The sequence below is a fragment of the Pseudophryne corroboree genome, chromosome 1 (genome assembly GCF_028390025.1).
Source record: "Pseudophryne corroboree isolate aPseCor3 chromosome 1, aPseCor3.hap2, whole genome shotgun sequence".
NCBI lineage: Eukaryota > Metazoa > Chordata > Amphibia > Anura > Myobatrachidae > Pseudophryne > Pseudophryne corroboree.
The window spans coordinates 415,912,669-415,933,254 of record NC_086444.1 but is presented as its reverse complement, the minus strand read 5'-3'; the positions used below and the strand labels follow the sequence as shown (position 1 = coordinate 415,933,254).

General features: G+C 48.8%; 1 protein-coding gene across 1 annotated transcript in view; it reads right to left on the bottom strand.

Annotated features, from left to right (window-relative positions):
* DDX54 (DEAD-box helicase 54) overlaps positions 1-20,586 on the bottom strand; it is a 92,787-nt gene that overhangs the window by 69,666 nt on the left and 2,535 nt on the right. Inside the window, exons 3-13 of the mRNA XM_063913308.1 lie at positions 15,395-15,465; positions 15,108-15,296; positions 14,938-14,987; positions 12,791-12,832; positions 12,567-12,662; positions 12,347-12,468; positions 12,150-12,211; positions 11,920-12,051; positions 5,976-6,186; positions 5,747-5,881; positions 5,436-5,663 (exon numbers count right to left, since the gene is read on the bottom strand). Of these exons, the coding sequence (XP_063769378.1) occupies positions 5,436-5,663; positions 5,747-5,881; positions 5,976-6,186; positions 11,920-12,051; positions 12,150-12,211; positions 12,347-12,468; positions 12,567-12,662; positions 12,791-12,832; positions 14,938-14,987; positions 15,108-15,296; positions 15,395-15,465 (1,338 nt within the window). The remainder of the gene's footprint in view (positions 1-5,435; positions 5,664-5,746; positions 5,882-5,975; positions 6,187-11,919; positions 12,052-12,149; positions 12,212-12,346; positions 12,469-12,566; positions 12,663-12,790; positions 12,833-14,937; positions 14,988-15,107; positions 15,297-15,394; positions 15,466-20,586) is intronic.

Sequence of the window (20,586 nt, the reverse complement as noted above, 5' to 3'; positions counted from 1 at the left end):
CCCTATCCACGTGGAAAACCCGATAGGGGCTTTTATGTGACAAAGCCGCTAATTCCGAAACACGCCTCGCAGAAGCCAAGGCCAACAACATGACCACTTTCCAAGTGAGATATTTCAACTCCACTGTTGTGAGTGGTTCAAACCAAGGTGACTTGAGGAAACTTAATACCACATTTAGATCCCACGGCGCCACCGGAGGTACAAAAGGAGGCTGAATATGCCTTCACGAATGTCTGTACTTCAGGAAGAGAAGCCAATTCATTTTGAAAGAAAATGGATAAGGCCGAAATTTGGACCTTTATGGACCCTAATTTTAGGCCCAAAGTCACTCCTGTTTGCAGGAAGTGAAGCAGACGACCCAAATGGAACTCCTCCGTAGGAGCAGTCCTGGCCTCACACCAGGAAACATATTTTCGCCATATACGGTGATAATGTTTCAATGTCACGTCCTTCCTAGCCTTGATCAGGGTAGGAATGACCTCCTCCGGAATACCTTTTTTCACTAGGATCCGGCGTTCAACCGCCATGCCGTCAAACGCAGCCGCGGTAAGTCTTGAAACAGACAGGGCCCCTGCTGCAGCAGGTCCTGTCTTAGAGGAAGAGGCCACGGATCTTCTGTGAGCAACTCTTGCAGATCCGGATACCAAGTCCTTCGTGGCCAATCTGGAACAATGAGGATTGTTCTTACTCTTCTTAGTCTTATTATTCTCAACACCTTGGGTATGAGAGGTAGAGGAGGGAACACATAGACCGATCTGAAAACCTAAGGTATCACTAGAGCGCCCACCGCTACCGCCTGAGGGTCTCTTGACCTGGTGCCATACCGCTTTAGCTTTTTGTTGAGACGGGATGCCATCATGTCTATCTGAGGCAGTCCCCACCGACCCACGATCTGTGCGAAGACTTCTTGATGAAGTCCCCACTCTCCCGGATGCAGGTCGTGCCTGCTGAGGAAGTCCGCTTCCCAGTTGTCCACCCCCGGGATGAAAACAGCTGATAGGGCGCTTACATGGCCTTCCGCCCAGCGAGGAATCCTGGCCGCTTCTGCCATGGCCGCTCTGCTCCTTGTGCCGCCTTGGCGGTTTACATGAGCCACTGCTGTGACATTGTCTGACTGAATCAGAACCGGTTTGTCCCAAAGAAATGCCTCCGCCTGGCGTAGGGCGTTGTATATGGCCCTCAACTCCAGGACGTTGATGTGGAGACAAGTCTCTAGATTCGACCAGAGACCTTGGAAATTTCTTCCCAGTGTGACTGCTCCCCAACCTCGGAGGCTTGCGTCCGTGGTCACCAGGATCCAGTCCTGAATTCCGAACCTGCGGCCTTCTAGGAGGTGAGCACTGTGCAGCCACCACAGGAGAGATACCCTGGCTCTTGGAGAAAGGGTGATCCTCTGATGCATATGTAAATGGGACCCGGACCATTTGTCCAGTAGATCCCATTGAAATGTCCTCGCATGGAACCTTCCGAAGGGGATGGCCTCGTACGACGCCACCATCTTCCCCAGGACACGCGTGCAGTGATGCACCGAAACCTTTTTTAGCTTTAATAGGTTCCTGACCAGGGCTATGAGCTCCTGAGCCTTTTCCATCGGAAGAAAAACCTTTTTCTGGTCTGTGTCTAGAATCAGACCCAGAAAGGTCAGGCGCGTTGTAGGGACTAGCTGGGACTTCGGTATATTGAGAATCCAGCCGTGCCCCTGCAACATCCTCACCGACAGCGACACGCTGTCCAGCAACTTCTCCCGAGATCTCGCCTTTATGAGGAGATTGTCCAAGTATGGGATAATTGTGACACCCTGCTTGAGCAGGAGCACCATCATTTCCGCCATTACCTTGGTAAAAATTCTCGGGGCTGTGGAAAGCCCAAACGGCAACGTCTGAAATTGGTAATGACAGTCCTGTATTGCAAATCTCAGGAACGCCTGGTGAGGAGGGAAAATCGGAACATGAAGGTATGCAACCTTTATGTCCAGGGACACCATCCAATCCCCTCCACTCCAGGCTGGCGATGACCGCTCTGAGCGATTCCATCTTGAACTTGAACTTTTTCAAGTACAAGTTCAGGGATTTTAGATTCAAAATGGGCCTGACCGAACTGTCCGGTTTCGGGACCACAAACAGGGTTGAGTAATACCCCTTTCCTTGCTGGAGAAGAGGAACTTTGACTATCACCTGTTGAAGATACAATTTTTGAATTGCAGTCAACACTAACTCCCTCTCTGACGGGGAAGCTGGCAGAGCCGATTTGAAAAACCAGCGAGGAGGCACGTTTTCGAATTCCAGCCTGTATCCCTGAAAAACAATCTCTACAGCCCAGGGATCCACCTGTGAGTGAACCCAGACCTGGCTGAAAAATCGAAGACGTGCCCCCACCTGAGCTGACTCCCCCCGGGAAGCCCCAGCGTCATGCGGTGGACTTTGCAGATGTAGGGGAGGACTTCTGCTCCTGGGAACTAGCTGCATGCAGCTTTTTTCCCTTGCCTTTTCCTCTGGCAAGGAAGGACGATCCCCGTACCTTCTTGCTTTTATTGGAACGAAAGGACTGCATTTGATAATGAGGTGCCTTTTTAGTATGCTGCGGGGGGACATAAGGTAAGAAATTCGATTTACCGGCCGTAGCAGTAGAGACAAGGTCCGAGAGGCCTTCTCCAAACAACTCCTCCCCCTTGTAAGGCAATGACTCCATATGCCGCTTTGAGTCGGTATCCCCCGTCCACTGTCGGGTCCACAGGAGTCGCCTAGCAGAAATAGACATAGCATTTATTCTGGAGCTTAGTAAACAAATGTCTCTTTGAGCATCCCTCATATATAAAGCAGCATCTTTGATATGCTCTAGGGTCATTAGAATGGTATCCTTATCTAGGGTGTCAAGTTCCGTAGATAAGGAATCTGTCCATGCTGCGATAGCACTACACACCCAGGCCGATGCCATAGCCGGTCTAACGATAGTACCGGAATGTGTGTAAATGTGCTTCATGGTAACCTCCTGCTTACGATCAGCAGGATCCTTAAGGGAAGCTGTATCCTGAGAAGGCAGTGTCACCTTCTTGGATAAGCGTGTCAGCGCCTTGTCTACCTTCGGCGAAGATTCCCATCGTATCCGGTCCTTTTGTGGAAAGGGATACGCCATAAGAATCCTTTTGGGAACTTGTAGTCTCCTATCTGGAGATTCCCAAGCCTTTTCGCACAAGTCGCTTAGTTCAAATGAGGACGGAAAAGTGACCTCAGGCTTTTTCCCTTTATACATTTGTACCCTCGTGTCAGGGACAGGGGGTTCCTCAGTGATATGCAAAACCTCTTTAATGGCAATAATCATGTAACGAATACCTTTCGCCACCTTTGGCTGTAATTTTGCATCCTCATAGTCGACACTAGAGTCAGTATCTGTGTCGGTATCTGCGTTAGTGATCTGGGATATGGTGTGTTTTTGAGACCCCGAAGGTCCTGGTGCCACAGGCACAGTCCGACTACCTGACTGATCCCTAGCTTCAGCCTTGTCTAATCGTTTATGCAGTAAATTTACATTCAAGACATTCCACATATCCACCCAGTCTGGTGTCGGCGTTGCCGACGGCGACCTGACCATCATGCACTCCCCCTCCTCCTTAGGTGAGCCTTCCTCGTCAAACATGTCGACACACACGTACCGACACACTTCACACACACAGGGAATCTCTTTTCTGAAGACAGGTTCCCCCTGAGGCCCCTTGGAGAGACAGAGAGAGAGTATGCCAGCACACACCCCAGCGCTATATAACCCTGGAGAAAAACACAGATTGTTTACCCAGTAGCGCTGCTTAATGTATAAACGCCAATAATGTGCCCCCCCTCTACTTTAAAACCCCCTTTCACCGTGTGTCAAGCATGGGAGAGTCCGGGGAGCTTCCTCTCAGCGGTGCTGTGGAGAGAAAATGGCGCTGGTGAGTGCTGAGGGAGAAGCCCCGACCCTCTGCGGCGGGCTTCTGTCCCGCTCAAACTTACTAAAAAATGGCGGGGGCTCTTTTATATACATGTACAGTGCCCACCTGTACATAGATTTTTGCCATAGGAGAGGTGTTTTATTGCTGCCCAGGGCGCCCCCCCTGCACCCTTACAGTGACCGGAGTGTGTGAGGTGTATGGGAGCAATGACGCACAGCTGCGGTGCTGTGCGTTACCTTAGTGAAACACCGAAGGCTTCTGCCGCCTGAGACGTCTTCGTTTCTTCTGGCTTGTGAGGAGAACGGCGGCGCGGCTCTGGGGTGAACGCCCAGGACGAACCTGTGTTCCCTCCCTCTGGAGCTAAAGGTGTCCAGTAGCCGAGGAAGCAGAGCCTATCATTTAAGTAGGTCTGCTCCTCTCTCCTCAGTCCCTCGATGCAGGGAGCCTGTTGCCAGCAGTGCTCCCTAAAAAAAGAGAAAAAAATCCTAACAAAAATGCTTTCTAAGCAGGAAACTCAGGAGAGCTCCCTGCAGTGCACCCATCCTCCTCTGGGCACAGTCTAAAACTGGGGTCTGGAGGAGGGGCATAAAGGGGGGAGCCAGTGCACACCCAGAGTGCAAAGTCTTTCTTAGAGTGCCCATGCCTCCTGCGGAGCCCGTCTATTCCCCATGGTCCTTACGGAGTCCCAGCATCCTCTAGGACGTTAGAGAAAAACAGTTAAGGGAAAGGGCCCCACGATCGGATCTGAAATAATCACTGTAGCTATGCTTGAAAATTTAAAATATTTATGAAATTTGCAAGACAAGGCAGACCCCAGGACTACAAACTCTTGTGCTGAATGCTCTCAAGACTGGATATTCACACTGACAGAAAAGGTGGAAGGGTGAGGGTGTACACTGAGAAATGTGCAATGTGAATAAGGCAGAGGTTCCCAAACACGGTCCTCAAGGCACCCCGACACTTCAGGTTTTAAATATATCCATGTTTCATCACGTGGTTAAATCATATTGACTTAGGCACTAATTAAGTCACCTGTGTCCAAGCATGGATATACTTAAAACCTGTAATGTTAGGGTGCCTTGAGGACCGTGTTTGGGAACCTCTGGACTAAGGTAAAAAGGATACAGACAAGGGGATGACAAGGACAATGGCTTTGTATCAGTAATAGTAGATTGGAATATTGTATTTTAAGGGCGGAATTCTATTGTTCTGCGCATTGTGCCCATGCAGTCCGGGTTTAGCCACGTGAAGTGGCTAAACCAGACTAAACTAATGGGTGCGACGCGAGAAGTGCCGTGTGTGCGACCTACCTGGTCATGTTTCGCACATTTCTGCTTGCCACCCTCACGGGCGGTGAGCTGAAATGCTGTTCGCGCCCTAACGGAGAAACAACTGAATTGCTCCGTCAGCTGCCGGCGATATCACCAGTGACAGCTGCCTGCGATAACAATTGAATTCCGCCCCAAAGAATGGGCTAAATCAGTAGCTCAAACAGAGAGCTAGTAATACTCACAGAAGAGAGGGTGGACTCCCAGAAGGTTATAATTGGTATCTCTAACTCGTTTTATGGACTCAGGCGCCGGTGCTGGTCTTGATTTGCAGTACTGTTTGTAAGCATTCTCAGCCACTTGGTGCAGGTTTTGCAGCTCCAGGGATCTCTCGCGGTCTGTGATCAGCAAAGCATCTTCATCATCAATCAAACTCTGTGGTACACGTCCCAGGACTCCATCTGTTTCTGGATCTGTACAAATGTGACAAATCAGATAATGAGCTCAGCCTCCTGTATCCTTTCTTAAATTACTGACACTAGAATCATCTCTGTACCTGTACTTGTCTGTGGATCTCCTGCCAGCTTCAGTGGCCTCCCAAGAAACAAGTGAAGATCATACACATAGGGTATTTCATCTGGAGCTACAAGAGAATAAGCTGTGCCACTCCGACCAGCTCTTGCCACTCGACCTGATTTGTGGAAACAGTGCAAGGGTCAAAATGCAGTCAAATAAAACAACGGTAAAACTTAGCACATTTTGTGCGGGGAATCTTTGTTTCTTACCTACACGATGCAGAAAAAGCTTGGCTTTGGGAGGGAAGCTATAGTTGATGACATTGTCCAACATAGGTATGTCAATACCACGGGCAGCAACATCAGTGACCAGAAGCGCACAAACTTTTCCATGTAGAAACAGGCCCAGGTTTATTTTCCGAGCGGTTTGATCCAGAGAACTGTATATGTGAGCACATGGTACACCCTGCATGTCCAGTAACTGGGCGGAAAGAAGGGAAGGAATAAAAAATAAGAATTTACTTACCGATAATTCTATTTCTCGTAGTCCGTAGTGGATGCTGGGGACTCCGTCAGGACCATGGGGAATAGCGGCTCCGCAGGAGACAGGGCACAAAAGTAAAAGCTTTAGGATCAGGTGGTGTGCACTGGCTCCTCCCCCCATGACCCTCCTCCAAGCCCCAGTTAGGATACTGTGCCCGGACGAGCGTACACAATAAGGAAAGATTTTGAATCCCGGGTAAGACTCATACCAGCCACACCAATCACACTGTACAACCTGTGATCTGAACCCAGTTAACAGCATGATAACAGCGGAGCCTCTGAAAAGATGGCTCACAACAATAATAACCCGATTTTTGTAACAATAACTATGTACAAGTATTGCAGACAATCCGCACTTGGGATGGGCGCCCAGCATCCACTACGGACTACGAGAAATAGAATTATCGGTAAGTAAATTCTTATTTTCTCTGACGTCCTAAGTGGATGCTGGGGACTCCGTCAGGACCATGGGGATTATACCAAAGCTCCCAAACGGGCGGGAGAGTGCGGATGACTCTGCAGCACCGAATGAGAGAACTCCAGGTCCTCCTCAGCCAGGGTATCAAATTTGTAAAATTTTTCAAACGTGTTTGCCACTGACCAAGTAGCAGCTCGGCAAAGTTGTAAAGCCGAGACCCCTCGAACAGCCGCCCAAGATGAGCCCACCTTCCTTGTGGAATGGGCATTTACATATTTTGGCTGTGGCAGGCCTGCCACAGAATGTGCAAGCTGAATTGTACTACACATCCAACTAGCAATCGTCTGCTTAGAAGCAAGAGCACCCAGTTTGTTGGGTGCATACAGGATAACAGCAAGTCAGTTTTCCTGACTCCAGCCGTCCTGGAAACCTATATTTTCAGGGCCCTGACAACATCTAGCAACTTGGAGTCCTCCAAGTCCCTAGTAGCCGCAGGTACCACAATAAGCTGGTTCAGGTGAAACGCTGACACCACCTTAGGGAGAAACTGGGGACGAGTCCGCAGCTCTGCACTGTCCGAATGGACAATCAGATATGGGCCTTTGTGAGACAAAGCCGCCAATTCTGACACTCGCCTGGCCGAGGCCAGGGCCAACAGCATGGTCACTTTCCATGTGAGATATTTCAAATCCACAGATTTGAGCGGTTTAAACCAATGTGATTTGAGGAATCCCAGAACTACGTTGAGATCCCTCAGTGCCACTGGAGGCACAAAAGGGGGTTGTATATGCAGTACTCCCTTGACAAACTTCTGGACTTCAGGAACTGAAGCCAATTCTTTCTGGAAGAAAATCGACAGGGCCGAAATTTGAACCTTAATGGACCCCAATTTGAGGCCCATAGACACTCCTGTTTGTAGGAAATGCAGAATCGACCGAGTTGAAATTCCTCCGTGGGGGCCTTCCTGGCCTCACACCATGCAACATATTTTCGCCAAATGCGGTGATAATGTTGTGCGGTCACCTCCTTCCTGGCTCTGACCAGGGTAGGGATGACCTCTTCCGGAATGCCTTTTTCCCTTAGGATCCGGCGTTCAACCGCCATGCCGTCAAACGCAGCCGCGGTAAGTCTTGGAACAGACATGATCCTTGCTGAAGCAAGTCCCTTCTTAGTATCTCTTGAAGTTCCGGGTACCAAGTCCTTCTTGGCCAATCCGGAGCCACGAGTATAGTTCTTACTCCTCTCCGTCTTATAATTCTCAGTACCTTGGGTATGAGAGGCAGAGGAGGGAACACATACACCGACTGGTACACCCACAGTGTTACCAGAGCGTCCCAGCTATTGCCTGAGGGTCTCTTGACCTGGCGCAATACCTGTCCAGTTTTTTGTTCAGACGGGACGCCATCATGTCCACCTTTGGTCTTTCCCAACGGTTCACAATCATGTGGAAGACTTCCAGATGAAGTCCCCACTCTCCCGGGTGGAGGTCGTTCCTGCTGAGGAAATCTGCTTCCCAGTTGTCCACTCACAGGAATGAACACCGCTGACAGTGTTATCACATGATTTTTCGCCCAGCGAAGAATCCTTGCTGCCATTGCCCTCCTGCTTCTTGTGCCGCCCTGTCTGTTTACGTGGGCGACTGCCGTGATGTTGTCCGACTGGATCAGCACCGGTTGACTTTGAAGCAGAGGTCTTCCTAGGCTCAGAGCATTGTAAATTGCCCTTAGCTCCAGTATATTTATGTGGAGAGAAGTCTCCAGACTTGACCACACTCCTTGGAAATTTCTTCCCTGTGTGACTGCTCCCCAGCCTCTCAGGCTGGCATCCGTGGTCACCAGAACCCAGTCCTGAATGCCGAATGTGCTGCCCTCTAGTAGATGAGCACTCTGCAGCCACCACAGAAGAGACACCCTTGTCCTTGGAGACAGGATTATCCGCTGATGCATCTGAAGATGCGATCCGGACCATTCGTCCAGCAGATCCCACTGAAAAATTCTTGCGTGAAATCTGCCGAATGGAATCGCTTCGTAAGAAGCCACCATTTTTCCCAGGACTCTTGTGCATTGATGCACTGACACTTGGCCTGGTTTTAGGAGGTTTCTGACTAGCTCGGATAACTCCCTGGCTTTCTCCTCCGGGAGAAACACCTTTTTCTGGACTGTGTCCAGAATCATCCCTAGGAACAGCAGACGTGTCGTCGGAAACAGCTGCGATTTTGGAATATTTAGAATCCACCCGTGCTGTCGTAGAACTACTTGAGATAGTGCTACTCCGACCTCCAACTGTTCTCTGGACCTTGCCCTTATCAGGAGATCGTCCAAGTAAGGGATAAATAAGACGCCTTTTCTTTGAAGAAGGATCATCATTTCGGCCATTACCTTGGTAAAGACCCGGGGTGCCGTGGACAATCCAAACGGCAGCGTCTGAAACGGATAGTGACAGTTCTGTACCACGAACCTGAGGTACCCTTGGTGAGAAGGGCAAATTGGGACATGGAGGTAAGCATCCTTGATGTCCAGGGACACCATATAGTCCCCCTTCTTCCTGGTTCTCTATCACTGCTCTGAGTGACTCCATCTTGATTTGAACCTTTGTATGTAAGTGTTCAAAGATTTCAGATTTAGAATAGGTCTCACCGAGCCGTCTGGCTTCAGTACCACAATATAGTGTGGAATAATACTCCTTTCCTTGTTGTAGGAGGGGTACTTTGATTATCACCTGCTGGGAATACAGCTTGTGAATTGTTTCCAATACTGCCTCCCTGTCGGAGGGAGACGTTGGTAAAGCAGACTTCAGGAACCTGCAAGGGGGAGACGTCTCGAATTTCCAATCTGTACCCCTAGGATACTACTTGTAGGATCCAGGGGTCCACTTGCGAGTGAGCCCACTGCGCGCTGAAACTCTTGAGACGACCCCCCCACCGCACCCGAGTCCGCTTGTACGGCCCCAGCGTCATGCTGAGGACTTGGCAGAAGCGGTGGAGGGCTTCTGTTCCTGGGAAGGGGCTGCCTGCTGCAGTCTTCTTCCCTTTCCTCTATCCCTGGGCAGATATGACTGGCCTTTTGCCCGCTTGCCCTTATGGGGACCTGAGGCTGAAAAGACGGTGTCTTTTTCTTTATACGGCAATACTTCCATGTGCCGTTTGGAATCTGCATCACCTGACCACTGTCGTGTCCATAAACATCTTCTGGCAGATATGGACATCGCACTTACTCTTGATGCCAGAGTGCAAATATCCCTCTGTGCATCTCGCATATATAGAAATGCATCCTTTAAATGCTCTATAGTCAATAAAATACTGTCCCTGTCAAGGGTATCAATATTTTCAGTCAGGGAATCCGACCAAGCCACCCCAGCGCTGCACATCCAGGCTGAGGCGATCGCTGGTCGCAGTATAACACCAGTATGTGTGTATATACTTTTTAGGATTTTTTCCAGCCTCCTATCAGCTGGCTCCTTGAGGGCGGCCGTATCTGGAGACGGTAACGCCACTTGTTTTGATAAGCGTGTGAGCGCCTTATCCACCCTAAGGGGTGTTTCCCAACGCGCCCTAACTTCTGGCGGGAAAGGGTATAACGCCAATAATTTTCTATCGGGGGAAACCCACGCATCATCACACACTTCATTTAATTTATCTGATTCAGGAAAAACTACAGGTAGTTTTTTCACACCCCACATAATACCCTTTTTTGTGGTACTTGTAGTATCAGAAATATGTAACACCTCCTTCATTGCCCTTAACATGTAACGTGTGGCCCTAATGGAAAATACGTTTGTTTCTTCACCGTCGACACTGGAGTCAGTGTCCGTGTCTGTGTCGACCGACTGAGGTAAATGGGCGTTTTAAAGCCCCTGACGGTGTTTGAGACGCCTGGACAGGTACTAATTGGTTTGCCGGCCGTCTCATGTCGTCAACCGACCTTGCAGCGTGTTGACATTATCACGTAATTCCCTAAATAAGCCATCCATTCCGGTGTCGACTCCCTAGAGAGTGACATCACCATTACAGGCAATTGCTCCGCCTCCTCACCAACATCGTCCTCATACATGTCGACACACACGTACGGACACAGCACACACACAGGGAATGCTCTGATAGAGGACAGGACCCCACTAGCCCTTTGGGGAGACAGAGGGAGAGTTTGCCAGCACACACCAAAACGCTATAATTATACAGGGACAACCTTATATAAGTGTTTTCCCTTATAGCATCTTAATATATAATAATATCGCCAAATAAGTGCCCCCCCTCTCTGTTTTAACCCTGTTTCTGTAGTGCAGTGCAGGGGAGAGCCTGGGAGCCTTCCTAGCAGCGGAGCTGTGTAGGAAAATGGCGCTGTGTGCTGAGGAGAATAGGCCCCGCCCCCTTTTCGGCGGGCTTCTTCTCCCGTTTTTCTGACAACCTGGCAGGGGTTAAATACATCCATATAGCCCCAGAGGCTATATGTGATGTATTTTTAGCCAGCATAGGTACTTTCATTGCTGCCCAGGGCGCCCCCCCCAGCGCCCTGCACCCTCAGTGACCGTTGGTGTGAAGTGTGCTGAGAGCAATGGCGCACAGCTGCAGTGCTGTGCGCTACCTCATGAAGACTGAGAAGTCTTCAGCCGCCGATTTCTGGACCTCTTCTCTCTTCAGCATCTGCAAGGGGGTCGGCGGCGCGGCTCCGGTGACCCATCCAGGCTGTACCTGTGATCGTCCCTCTGGAGCTAGTGTCCAGTAGCCTAAGAAGCCAATCCATCCTGCACGCAGGTGAGTTCACTTCTTCTCCCCTAAGTCCCTCGTTGCAGTGAGCCTGTTGCCAGCAGGACTCACTGAAAATAAAAAACCTAACAAAACTTTTACTCTAAGCAGCTCTTTAGGAGAGCCACCTAGATTGCACCCTTCTCGGCCGGGCACAAAAACCTAACTGGGGCTTGGAGGAGGGTCATGGGGGGAGGAGCCAGTGCACACCACCTGATCCTAAAGCTTTTACTTTTGTGCCCTGTCTCCTGCGGAGCCGCTATTCCCCATGGTCCTGACGGAGTCCCCAGCATCCACTTAGGACGTCAGAGAAATAATATTAGCTAAGACAAAACAGTTTCAGTAGAATGCACTGGTGGTAATGTAGTAAGTTAGAAAATAGTTCTAGATCATCTCTCTGATTAGGCAGCTGTAGACAAGAACTAGTTAAAGCAACAATTTAATAAGAGAGACCCTTATGTCGAAAGCGGAGAGTGATGCTTTGTATTTCCTGGATTTGAGCCCATTCTCACCTCTTTTAGATATTCTGCATGGTGTTTGGTGGCCACAAAGATGACAGTTTGTTCCTGAGGCTTCGCAATGCAGCGCAGGAGATGGAGGAGCACAGCAGGTTTATCTTCTGCCCGCACGTGGAAAAACGATAGCTAATATGGGAGACAGAATAGTTATCAGCTCCAGATGAAACATCCTATCTGGCAAAGACATGGGGCTCCCTACTCCACTGATGAGTACAAGAACTTACCTTCAACTGATCACTCAGCTTTGAGTCAACATCTAAACGGACGAGTACAGGCTCAGTAAGACCTGCCGTGAGCAAGAAATAAGACAGAAAACAAAGGTGTAAGACACAATGCAGTACATAAGGGGCACTGCAGGATAACAGTGTTCATACTGCAATAAAGCAGTTTCAGCTAAAGCTTATTCTCCACGGCAGCTCACCAGCGCGAGCAAATTCCAACAGCATCTTGGGAAGGGTGGCGGAGAAAAGTAAGGTCTGACGAGTTTCTGGAAGACGAGCAATAATTTCCTGCAGCTGCTCGGCGAAGCCCATCTCAAACAGCCTGTTGCAGAGATAATGGCAGAAGCATAGGGCAGAGTTTAAACGTCACTGTCAGTATGGGTCATTGGTAGCAGAAAATATACATCAAAAATTACAGACCTGTCAGCTTCGTCAAAAACGACATATTCAACACTACGCAGCTTAAGGTTCATTTCCACTGCCACGTGCATCAGACGGCCAGGGGTGGCAATGATTCTGCAGGAACACAGAGAATAAATGTCAGATGTACATAGCATAAGAAAATATAAAAATAAAGGTTGATAACATTATGCAGCCACCAGTTTGAAGAGAGGAGGGAAACAAAACAAAAAAATAACACTCACATATCAGGGTTTTCATGCAGAGCAGCAAATTGATCTTCCATCCTATAGCGAAACAAAATAAAAATATAGTTTGGAGAGAAACGGTATGGTCACAGACTGAGCCCCACCCACATTTTTTTTTTTTAAATAAAAGCCACTTTTAGGGAACCTTTTGTTGATATATATTAATAGGATACCCCCTATGCCTTACGTTCTATTATCCACGATCCCTTTTCGCCTGGTGAAAACGGCAGGATATTGCAATTAATGACCAATGGTCATTATCGCGGTATCCTATTATAGGTCGTTTTCATCAGGCGAAAATGGACCACCGATAAGACATGGGATAGGGCACAAATTGTGTTATCGTAGCGCCGGCAGCCGCTAATCGCGGATTATGCTTTGGGTACCTGAGACACCCGAAGCATAATCAGTGATAAGTGCCAGCATCGGAAGGAGGAGCACACCGCATCGGGGCTAATGGGGTAGCCTCCTGCGATACAATTACCTGCGGTCATCGACCATGGGTAATCGGATACCCCCCATAGAGTAGTTAATTATTGCAACACTGGTCAGGTTGGCACTAAAAAAGCTGGATGCAGTCAATTTACCGGTCGTCTGGATCCCGGCGGTCAGAATACAGACACCGGAATCACGATGGCTGGAGAAATGCCGGCGGTCGAAATCCCAACAGAAATCCGGTATTCTCACTCGTGTGGTGGCCCACGTCGACACCCAAGGGGGAATATACCGATATGTCCTCTTTATATCTTTGCTCCGTGCGCTACAAGTCGTGTCATACATGGCGCGAGTGTCATGTGACTCGTTAGCGCTGAGCATAGTTTGTGTTTTTTACGCAAAAATGTGTCTTAGATGCAAAGTAATGTAATAGGATGCACGAGCAGCTTCTGATGATTAAAATTATATGAAGCATGCCTATATATTGTGTGTGACTGGGACTATGTATGCATACAAAAATGCTATTCTACAGTGTTTTCATGGAATGTGGAATTTTGGATGCAGATAGAGCCGCAATTACACACAGATAGGGTGGCCAATCCCGCGCAATTTTTTCAATCCCAGGTATTGGGATTGAAAAATGGTCAATCCCGGGATTCGTTTTACCCTATGTGTCTGCCCCTCTCACCACGCCCTGCACACAACTCACCATAGTATGGGGGCAAGAGGGTGAGAATCATCCTTCACTCTCGCAGGAGGTCAGCAGCGAGCTGCAAGCAGCACAGCGTGACCTGTGACTGCACGTCACGCTGCGAGGGGGGGAGCCAAAAGGAGGGAGTCGGGCAGCGTCTGAGCATCCTGAGAACGCTCAACACTGATCCCTCTTATCCTGGGGTTGAATCCCTAATTGTTTTTGGCCTAAATATTGTGATCCCGATACCGGGATTGGCCACCCTACACACAAAATATAGGCATGCTATCATTTTAATCAGCAGAAGCTGCTTGTGCTTCCTATTACATTACTTTGTGTCCAAGACGTAATACTGTGGAAAAAAAGCCCCAAAAAAGTCGCATGGCGCTACATAGTCCAGCATGGCATGACTTCAAGGGCTGCTTAGCGTGATTGCTGTAAGGATGTAAGAGGACACATCTGCAATAGGGTCACCCCCGGGCCAGAGGCGTGGCGAGTGCAGCGAGCCTGTATTTCATACCGAAACATAGGTTTTCATTGCTGTTAGGAGCAAATTATGGTTTTATACTAATCCATGTTCAATATACTAACAAAAGTAGAATATAAAGACATGGCAAAATTGTATTTATTTATTTTTAAAGGAGGATAATGCGCCCTACACACTGGGCGATAACACTGCAAGATATGAACAATCTCGTTCATTATTGAACGAGATAACGTTCATATCTGTTAGTGTGGAGGCACCAGCGATGAACGATGCGCGGCACCACGCTCGTTCATCGCTGATGCATGCAGGCCAATATGGACGAGATCGTCCATATTTGCCTGCACGTCTACGAAGCCGGGTGACGGGGGGAGGGAAGAAACTTCACTCACCCGCCGCCTGGTCGCCCGTCTGCCGTATCGGCGGTCGGGCAGCTCGGCGGCCCATCGCCGAGTCTGTAGGGCCCATAAGAACACTTAAAAGATGGCAACCCACAAATTATCCATATATACAATAAAGAAGTCAGCTATTTACCTGTCTCCACCCAAGATTAAAGCAGTCTTCAAACCAGTAAACTTTCCAAGCTAGCAGAAGACAAAGTGAGTATCATACATAACTGAAGCAATACAAGATAAAACATCAAATTCAGGAGAGACAAAAAAGCCAACAAAAAACAAAATCAGAGCTGTGACCGGGTTCTGTACCTCTTTAGTGAATTTCAGTGTCTGCAGGGAAAGTTCTCTGGTAGGTGACAAAATGAGCCCACGAGCTCCAGTCTGGGCACTGTGAGCCTTCAGCTTTTCAAACATGGGGATGAGGAAACAAGCAGTCTTACCGCTGCCAGTTCTAGCCATAGCTACCACATCTTTGCCATCCAGAATGACAGGGATTACCTATTGTGAAGATGGAACATTACATGTAGGACCCACTGGCACAGAGACAAACAACAGGCAGAGAGATTCTAAGTGTGGAATGACCATGGTAGCCTCACCTTTCTCTGAATGGGTGTTGGTACTTTGTAACCTTTCTTCATCACTCCTTTATAAACAGGATAACTAAGACCTGGAAAAAAAAGTAGAATAAATGATGCGTGTGTACCAAGGAGTTACAAACTTATATTTGTTTAACAATTTATGTTTGGTATATATCAAATACCTAGTGTATGCTTTTTAATTGGGCAGTAAAACCACATATTTTGATAGCTGAATAATTATCCTGTACATAAGCGTATAGCCCAGGCCTTTAATGACGGTATATCTGAGAGCCTTGACTAGACCGGTTATGTGTGCACTCTACAGAAAATAAGATTTTACTTACCGATAAATCTATTTCTCGTAGTCCGTAGTGGATGCTGGGGACTCCGTCAGGACCATGGGGATTAGCGGCTCCGCAGGAGACAGGGCACAAAAATAAAGCTTTAGGATCAGGTGGTGTGCACTGGCTCCTCCCCCTATGACCCTCCTCCAAGCCTCAGTTAGGATACTGTGCCCGGACGAGCGTACACAATAAGGAAGGATTTTGAATCCCGGGTAAGACTCATACCAGCCACACCAATCACACCGTACAACTTGTGATCTGAACCCAGTTAACAGTATGACAACGTAGGAGCCTCTGAACAGACGGCTCACAACAAGAACAACCCGATTTTTTTGTAACAATAACTATGTACAAGTATTGCAGACAATCCACACTTGGGATGGGCGCCCAGCATCCACTACGGACTACGAGAAATAGATTTATCGGTAAGTAAAATCTTATTTTCTCTAACGTCCTAGTGGATGCTGGGGACTCCGTCAGGACCATGGGGATTATACCAAAGCTCCCAAACGGGCGGGAGAGTGCGGATGACTCTGCAGCACCGAATGAGAGAACTCCAGGTCCTCTTTAGCCAGGGTATCAAATTTGTAGAATTTTACAAACGTGTTCTCCCCCGACCACGTAGCTGCTCGGCAGAGTTGTAATGCCGAGACCCCTCGGGCAGCCGCCCAGGATGAGCCCACCTTCCTTGTGGAATGGGCCTTGACAGATTTAGGCTGTGGCAGGCCTGCCACAGAATGTGCAAGTTGAATTGTGCTACAAATCCAACGAGCAATCGTCTGCTTAGAAGCAGGAGCACCCAGCTTGTTGGGTGCATACAGTATAAACAGCGAGTCAGATTTTCTGACTCCAGCCGTCCTTGAAATATATATTTTCAATGCCCTGACAACGTCCAGCAACTTGGAATCCTCCAAATCGCTAGTAGCCGCAGGCACCACAATAGGCTTGTTCAGGTGAAACGCTGACACCACCTTAGGCAGAAAATGAGGACGCGTCCGCAGTTCTGCCCTGTCCAAATGGAAAATCAGATATGGGCTTTTATACGATAAAGCCGCCAATTCTGACACTCTCCTGGCTGAAGCCAGGGCCAGTAGCATGGTTACTTTCCATGTAAGATATTTCAAATCCGCCGATTTGAGTGGCTCAAACCAATGGGATTTGAGAAAATCCAAAACTACATTAAGGTCCCACGGAGCCACTGGGGGCACAACCGGGGGCTGTATATGTAGTACTCCTTTTACAAAAGTCTGGACTTCAGGAACTGAAGCCAATTCTTTCTGGAAGAAAATCGACAAGGCCGAAATTTGAACCTTAATGGACCCCAACTTGAGGCCCATAGACAATCCTGTTTGCAGGAAATGTAGGAATCGACCCAATTGAAATTCCTCCGTGGGGGCCTTCCTGGCCTCACACCACGCAACATATTTTCTCCAAATGCGGTGATAATGTTGTGCAGTCACCTCCTTCCTGGCTTTAACCAGTGTAGGAATGACCTCTTCTGGAATGCCTTTTTCCCTTAGAATTCGGCGTTCAACCGCCACGCCGTCAAACGCAGCCGCGGTAAGTCTTGGAATAGACACGGTCCCTGCTGAATCAGGTCCCGTCTTAGAGGTAGAGGCCACGGATTTTCCGTGAGCATCTCCTGAAGTTCCGGGTACCAAGTTCTTCTTGGCCAATCCGGAGCCACGAGTATCGTTCTTACTCCCCTTTGCCGTATAATTCTCAGTACTTTGGGTATGAGAGGCAGAGGAGGAAACACATACACTGACTGGAACACCCACGGTGTTACCAGAGCGTCCACAGCTATTGCCTGAGGGTCTCTTGACCTGGCGCAATACCTGTCCAGTTTTTTGTTGAGGCGAGACGCCATCATATCCACCTTTGGTTTTTCCCAACGGTTCACAATCATGTGGAAGACTTCTGGATGAAGTCCCCACTCTCCCGGGTGTAGATCGTGTCTGCTGAGAAAGTCTGCTTCCCAGTTGTCCACTCCCGGAATGAACACTGCTGACAGTGCTATCACATGATCTTCCGCCCAGCGAAGAATCCTTGCAGCTTCTGCCATTGCTCTCCTGCTTCTTGTGCCGCCCTGTCTGTTTACGTGGGCGACTGCCGTGATGTTGTCCGACTGGATCAACACCGGCTGACCCTGAAGCAGGGGTTTTGCCAGGCTTAGAGCATTGTAAATCGCTCTTAGCTCCAGTATATTTATGTGAAGAGACATCTCCAGGCTTGACCATACTCCCTGGAAGTTTCTTCCCTGTGTGACCGCTCCCCAGCCTCTCAGACTGGCATCCGTGGTCACCAGGACCCAGTCCTGTATGCCGAATCTGCGGCCTTCTAACAGATGAGCACTCTGCAACCACCACAGAAGAGACACCCTTGTCCGTGGCGATAAGGTTATCCGCTGATGCATCTGCAGATGCGATCCGGACCATTTGTCCAGCAGATCCCACTGAAAAGTTCGTGCGTGGAATCTGCCGAATGGGATTGCTCCGTAAGAAGCCACCATCTTTCCCAGGACTCTTGTGCATTGATGCACAGACACTTTTCCTGGTTTTAGGAGGTTCCTGACAAGTTCGGATAACTCCTTGGCTTTCTCCTCCGGAAGAAACACCTTTTTCTGAACAGTGTCCAGAATCATTCCCAGGAACAGCAGACGTGTTGTCGGGGTCAACTGAGATTTTGGAAAATTCAGAATCCACCCGTGTTGTTGCAGCACTACTTGGGTTAGTGGTACTCCGTCCTCCAGCTGTTCTCTGGACCTTGCCCTTATCAGGAGATCGTCCAAGTAAGGGATAATTAATACGCCTCTTCTTCGCAGAAGAATCATCATTTCGGCCATTACCTTGGTAAAGACCCGAGGTGCCGTGGACAATCCAAACGGCAGCGTCTGAAACTGATAATGACAGTTTTGCACCACGAACCTGAGGTACCCTTGATGTGAAGGGCAAATTAGGACATGCAGGTAAGCATCTTTTATGTCCAGGGACACCATAAAGTCCCCTTCTTCCAGATTCGCTATCACTGCTCTGAGTGATTCCATCTTGAACTTGAATTTTTGTATGTACAGGTTCAAAGATTTCAGATTTAGAATAGGTCTTACCGAGCCGTCCGGCTTCGGTACCACAAATAGCGTGGAGTAATACCCCTTTTCCTGTTGTAGGAGGGGTACCTTGACTATCACCTGCTGAAAAAACAGCTTGTGAATGGCTTCCAATACCGTCGCCCTGTCTGAGGGAGACGTTGGCAAAGCAGACTTTAGGAACCGGCGAGGGGGAGACTTCTCGAATTCCAACCTGTAACCCTGAGATACTACCTGCAGGATCCAGGGGTCCACCTGTGAGCAAGCCCACTGCGCGCTGAAATTCTTGAGTCGACCCCCCACCGTTCCTGAGTCCGCTTGTAAAGCCCCAGCGTCATGCTGAGGGCTTTGCAGAACCCGCGGAGGGCTTCTGTTCCTGGGAAGGAACTGCTTGCTGCCCTCTCTTACCCTTTCCTCTGCCTCGGGGCAGATATGACTGTCCTTTTGCCCGCTTCTTATAGGACCGAAAGGACTGCGGCTGAAAAGACGGTGTCTTTTTCTGTTGGGAGGGGGTCTGAGGTAAAAAGGTGGATTTCCCGGCAGTTGCCGTGGCCACCAAATCCGATAGACCGACGCAAAATAATTCCTCCCCTTTATACGGCAATACTTCCATATGCCGTTTGGAATCCGCATCACCTGACCACTGTCGTGTCCATAAACTTCTTCTGGCAGATATGGACATCGCACTTACTCTCGATGCCAGAGTGCAAATATCCCTCTGAGCATCTCGCATATAAAGAAAAGCATCCTTTAATTGCTCTAAAGTCTGTAAAATACTGTCCCTATCCAGGGTATCAATATTTTCAGTCAGGGAATCCGACCAGATCACCCCAGCACTGCACATCCAGGCTGAGGCGATGGCTGGTCGCAGTATAACACCAGTATGTGTGTATATACTTTTTAGGGTAGTTTCCAGCCTCCTATCAGCTGGATCCTTGAGGGCGGCCGTATCAGGAGACGGTAACGCCACTTGTTTTGATAAGCGTGTGAGCGCTTTATCCACCTTAGGGGGTGTTTCCCAGCGCGCCCTAACCTCTGGCGGGAAAGGGTATAATGCCAATAACTTTTTTGAAATTAGCACTTTTCTATCTGGGTTAACCCACGCTTCATCACATACATCATTCAATTCCTCTGATTCAGGAAAAACTACAGGTAGTTTTTTCACCCCCCACATAATACCCCTTTTTGTGGTACTTGTAGTATCAGAGATATGCAAAGCCTCCTTCATTGCCGTGATCATATAACGTGTGGCCCTACTGGAAAATACGTTTGTTTCTTCACCGTCGACACTAGACTCAGTGTCCGTGTCTGGGTCGACCGACTGAGGTAAAGGGCGTTTTACAGCCCCTGACGGTGTCTGGGGCGCCTGGGCAGGTACTAACTGGTTTTCCGGCCGTCTCATGTCGTCAACTGATTTTTGTAATGTGCTGACATTATCACGTAATTCCATAAACAAAGCCATCCATTCCGGTGTCGACTCCCTGGGGGGTGACATCACCATTACCGGCAATTGCTCTGCCTGCACACCAACATCGTCCTCATACATGTCGACACACACGTACCGACACACAGCAGACACACAGGGAATGCTCTATTGAAGACAGGACCCCACTAGCCCTTTGGGGAGACAGAGGGAGAGTTTGCCAGCACACACCCAAGCGCTATAATATATATGGGAACAACCCTATATAAGTGTTGTATCCTTATAGCAGCTTAAATATAGTAATATCGCCAAAAAAAGTGCCCCCCCTCTCTGTTTTACCCTGTTTCTGTAGTGCAGT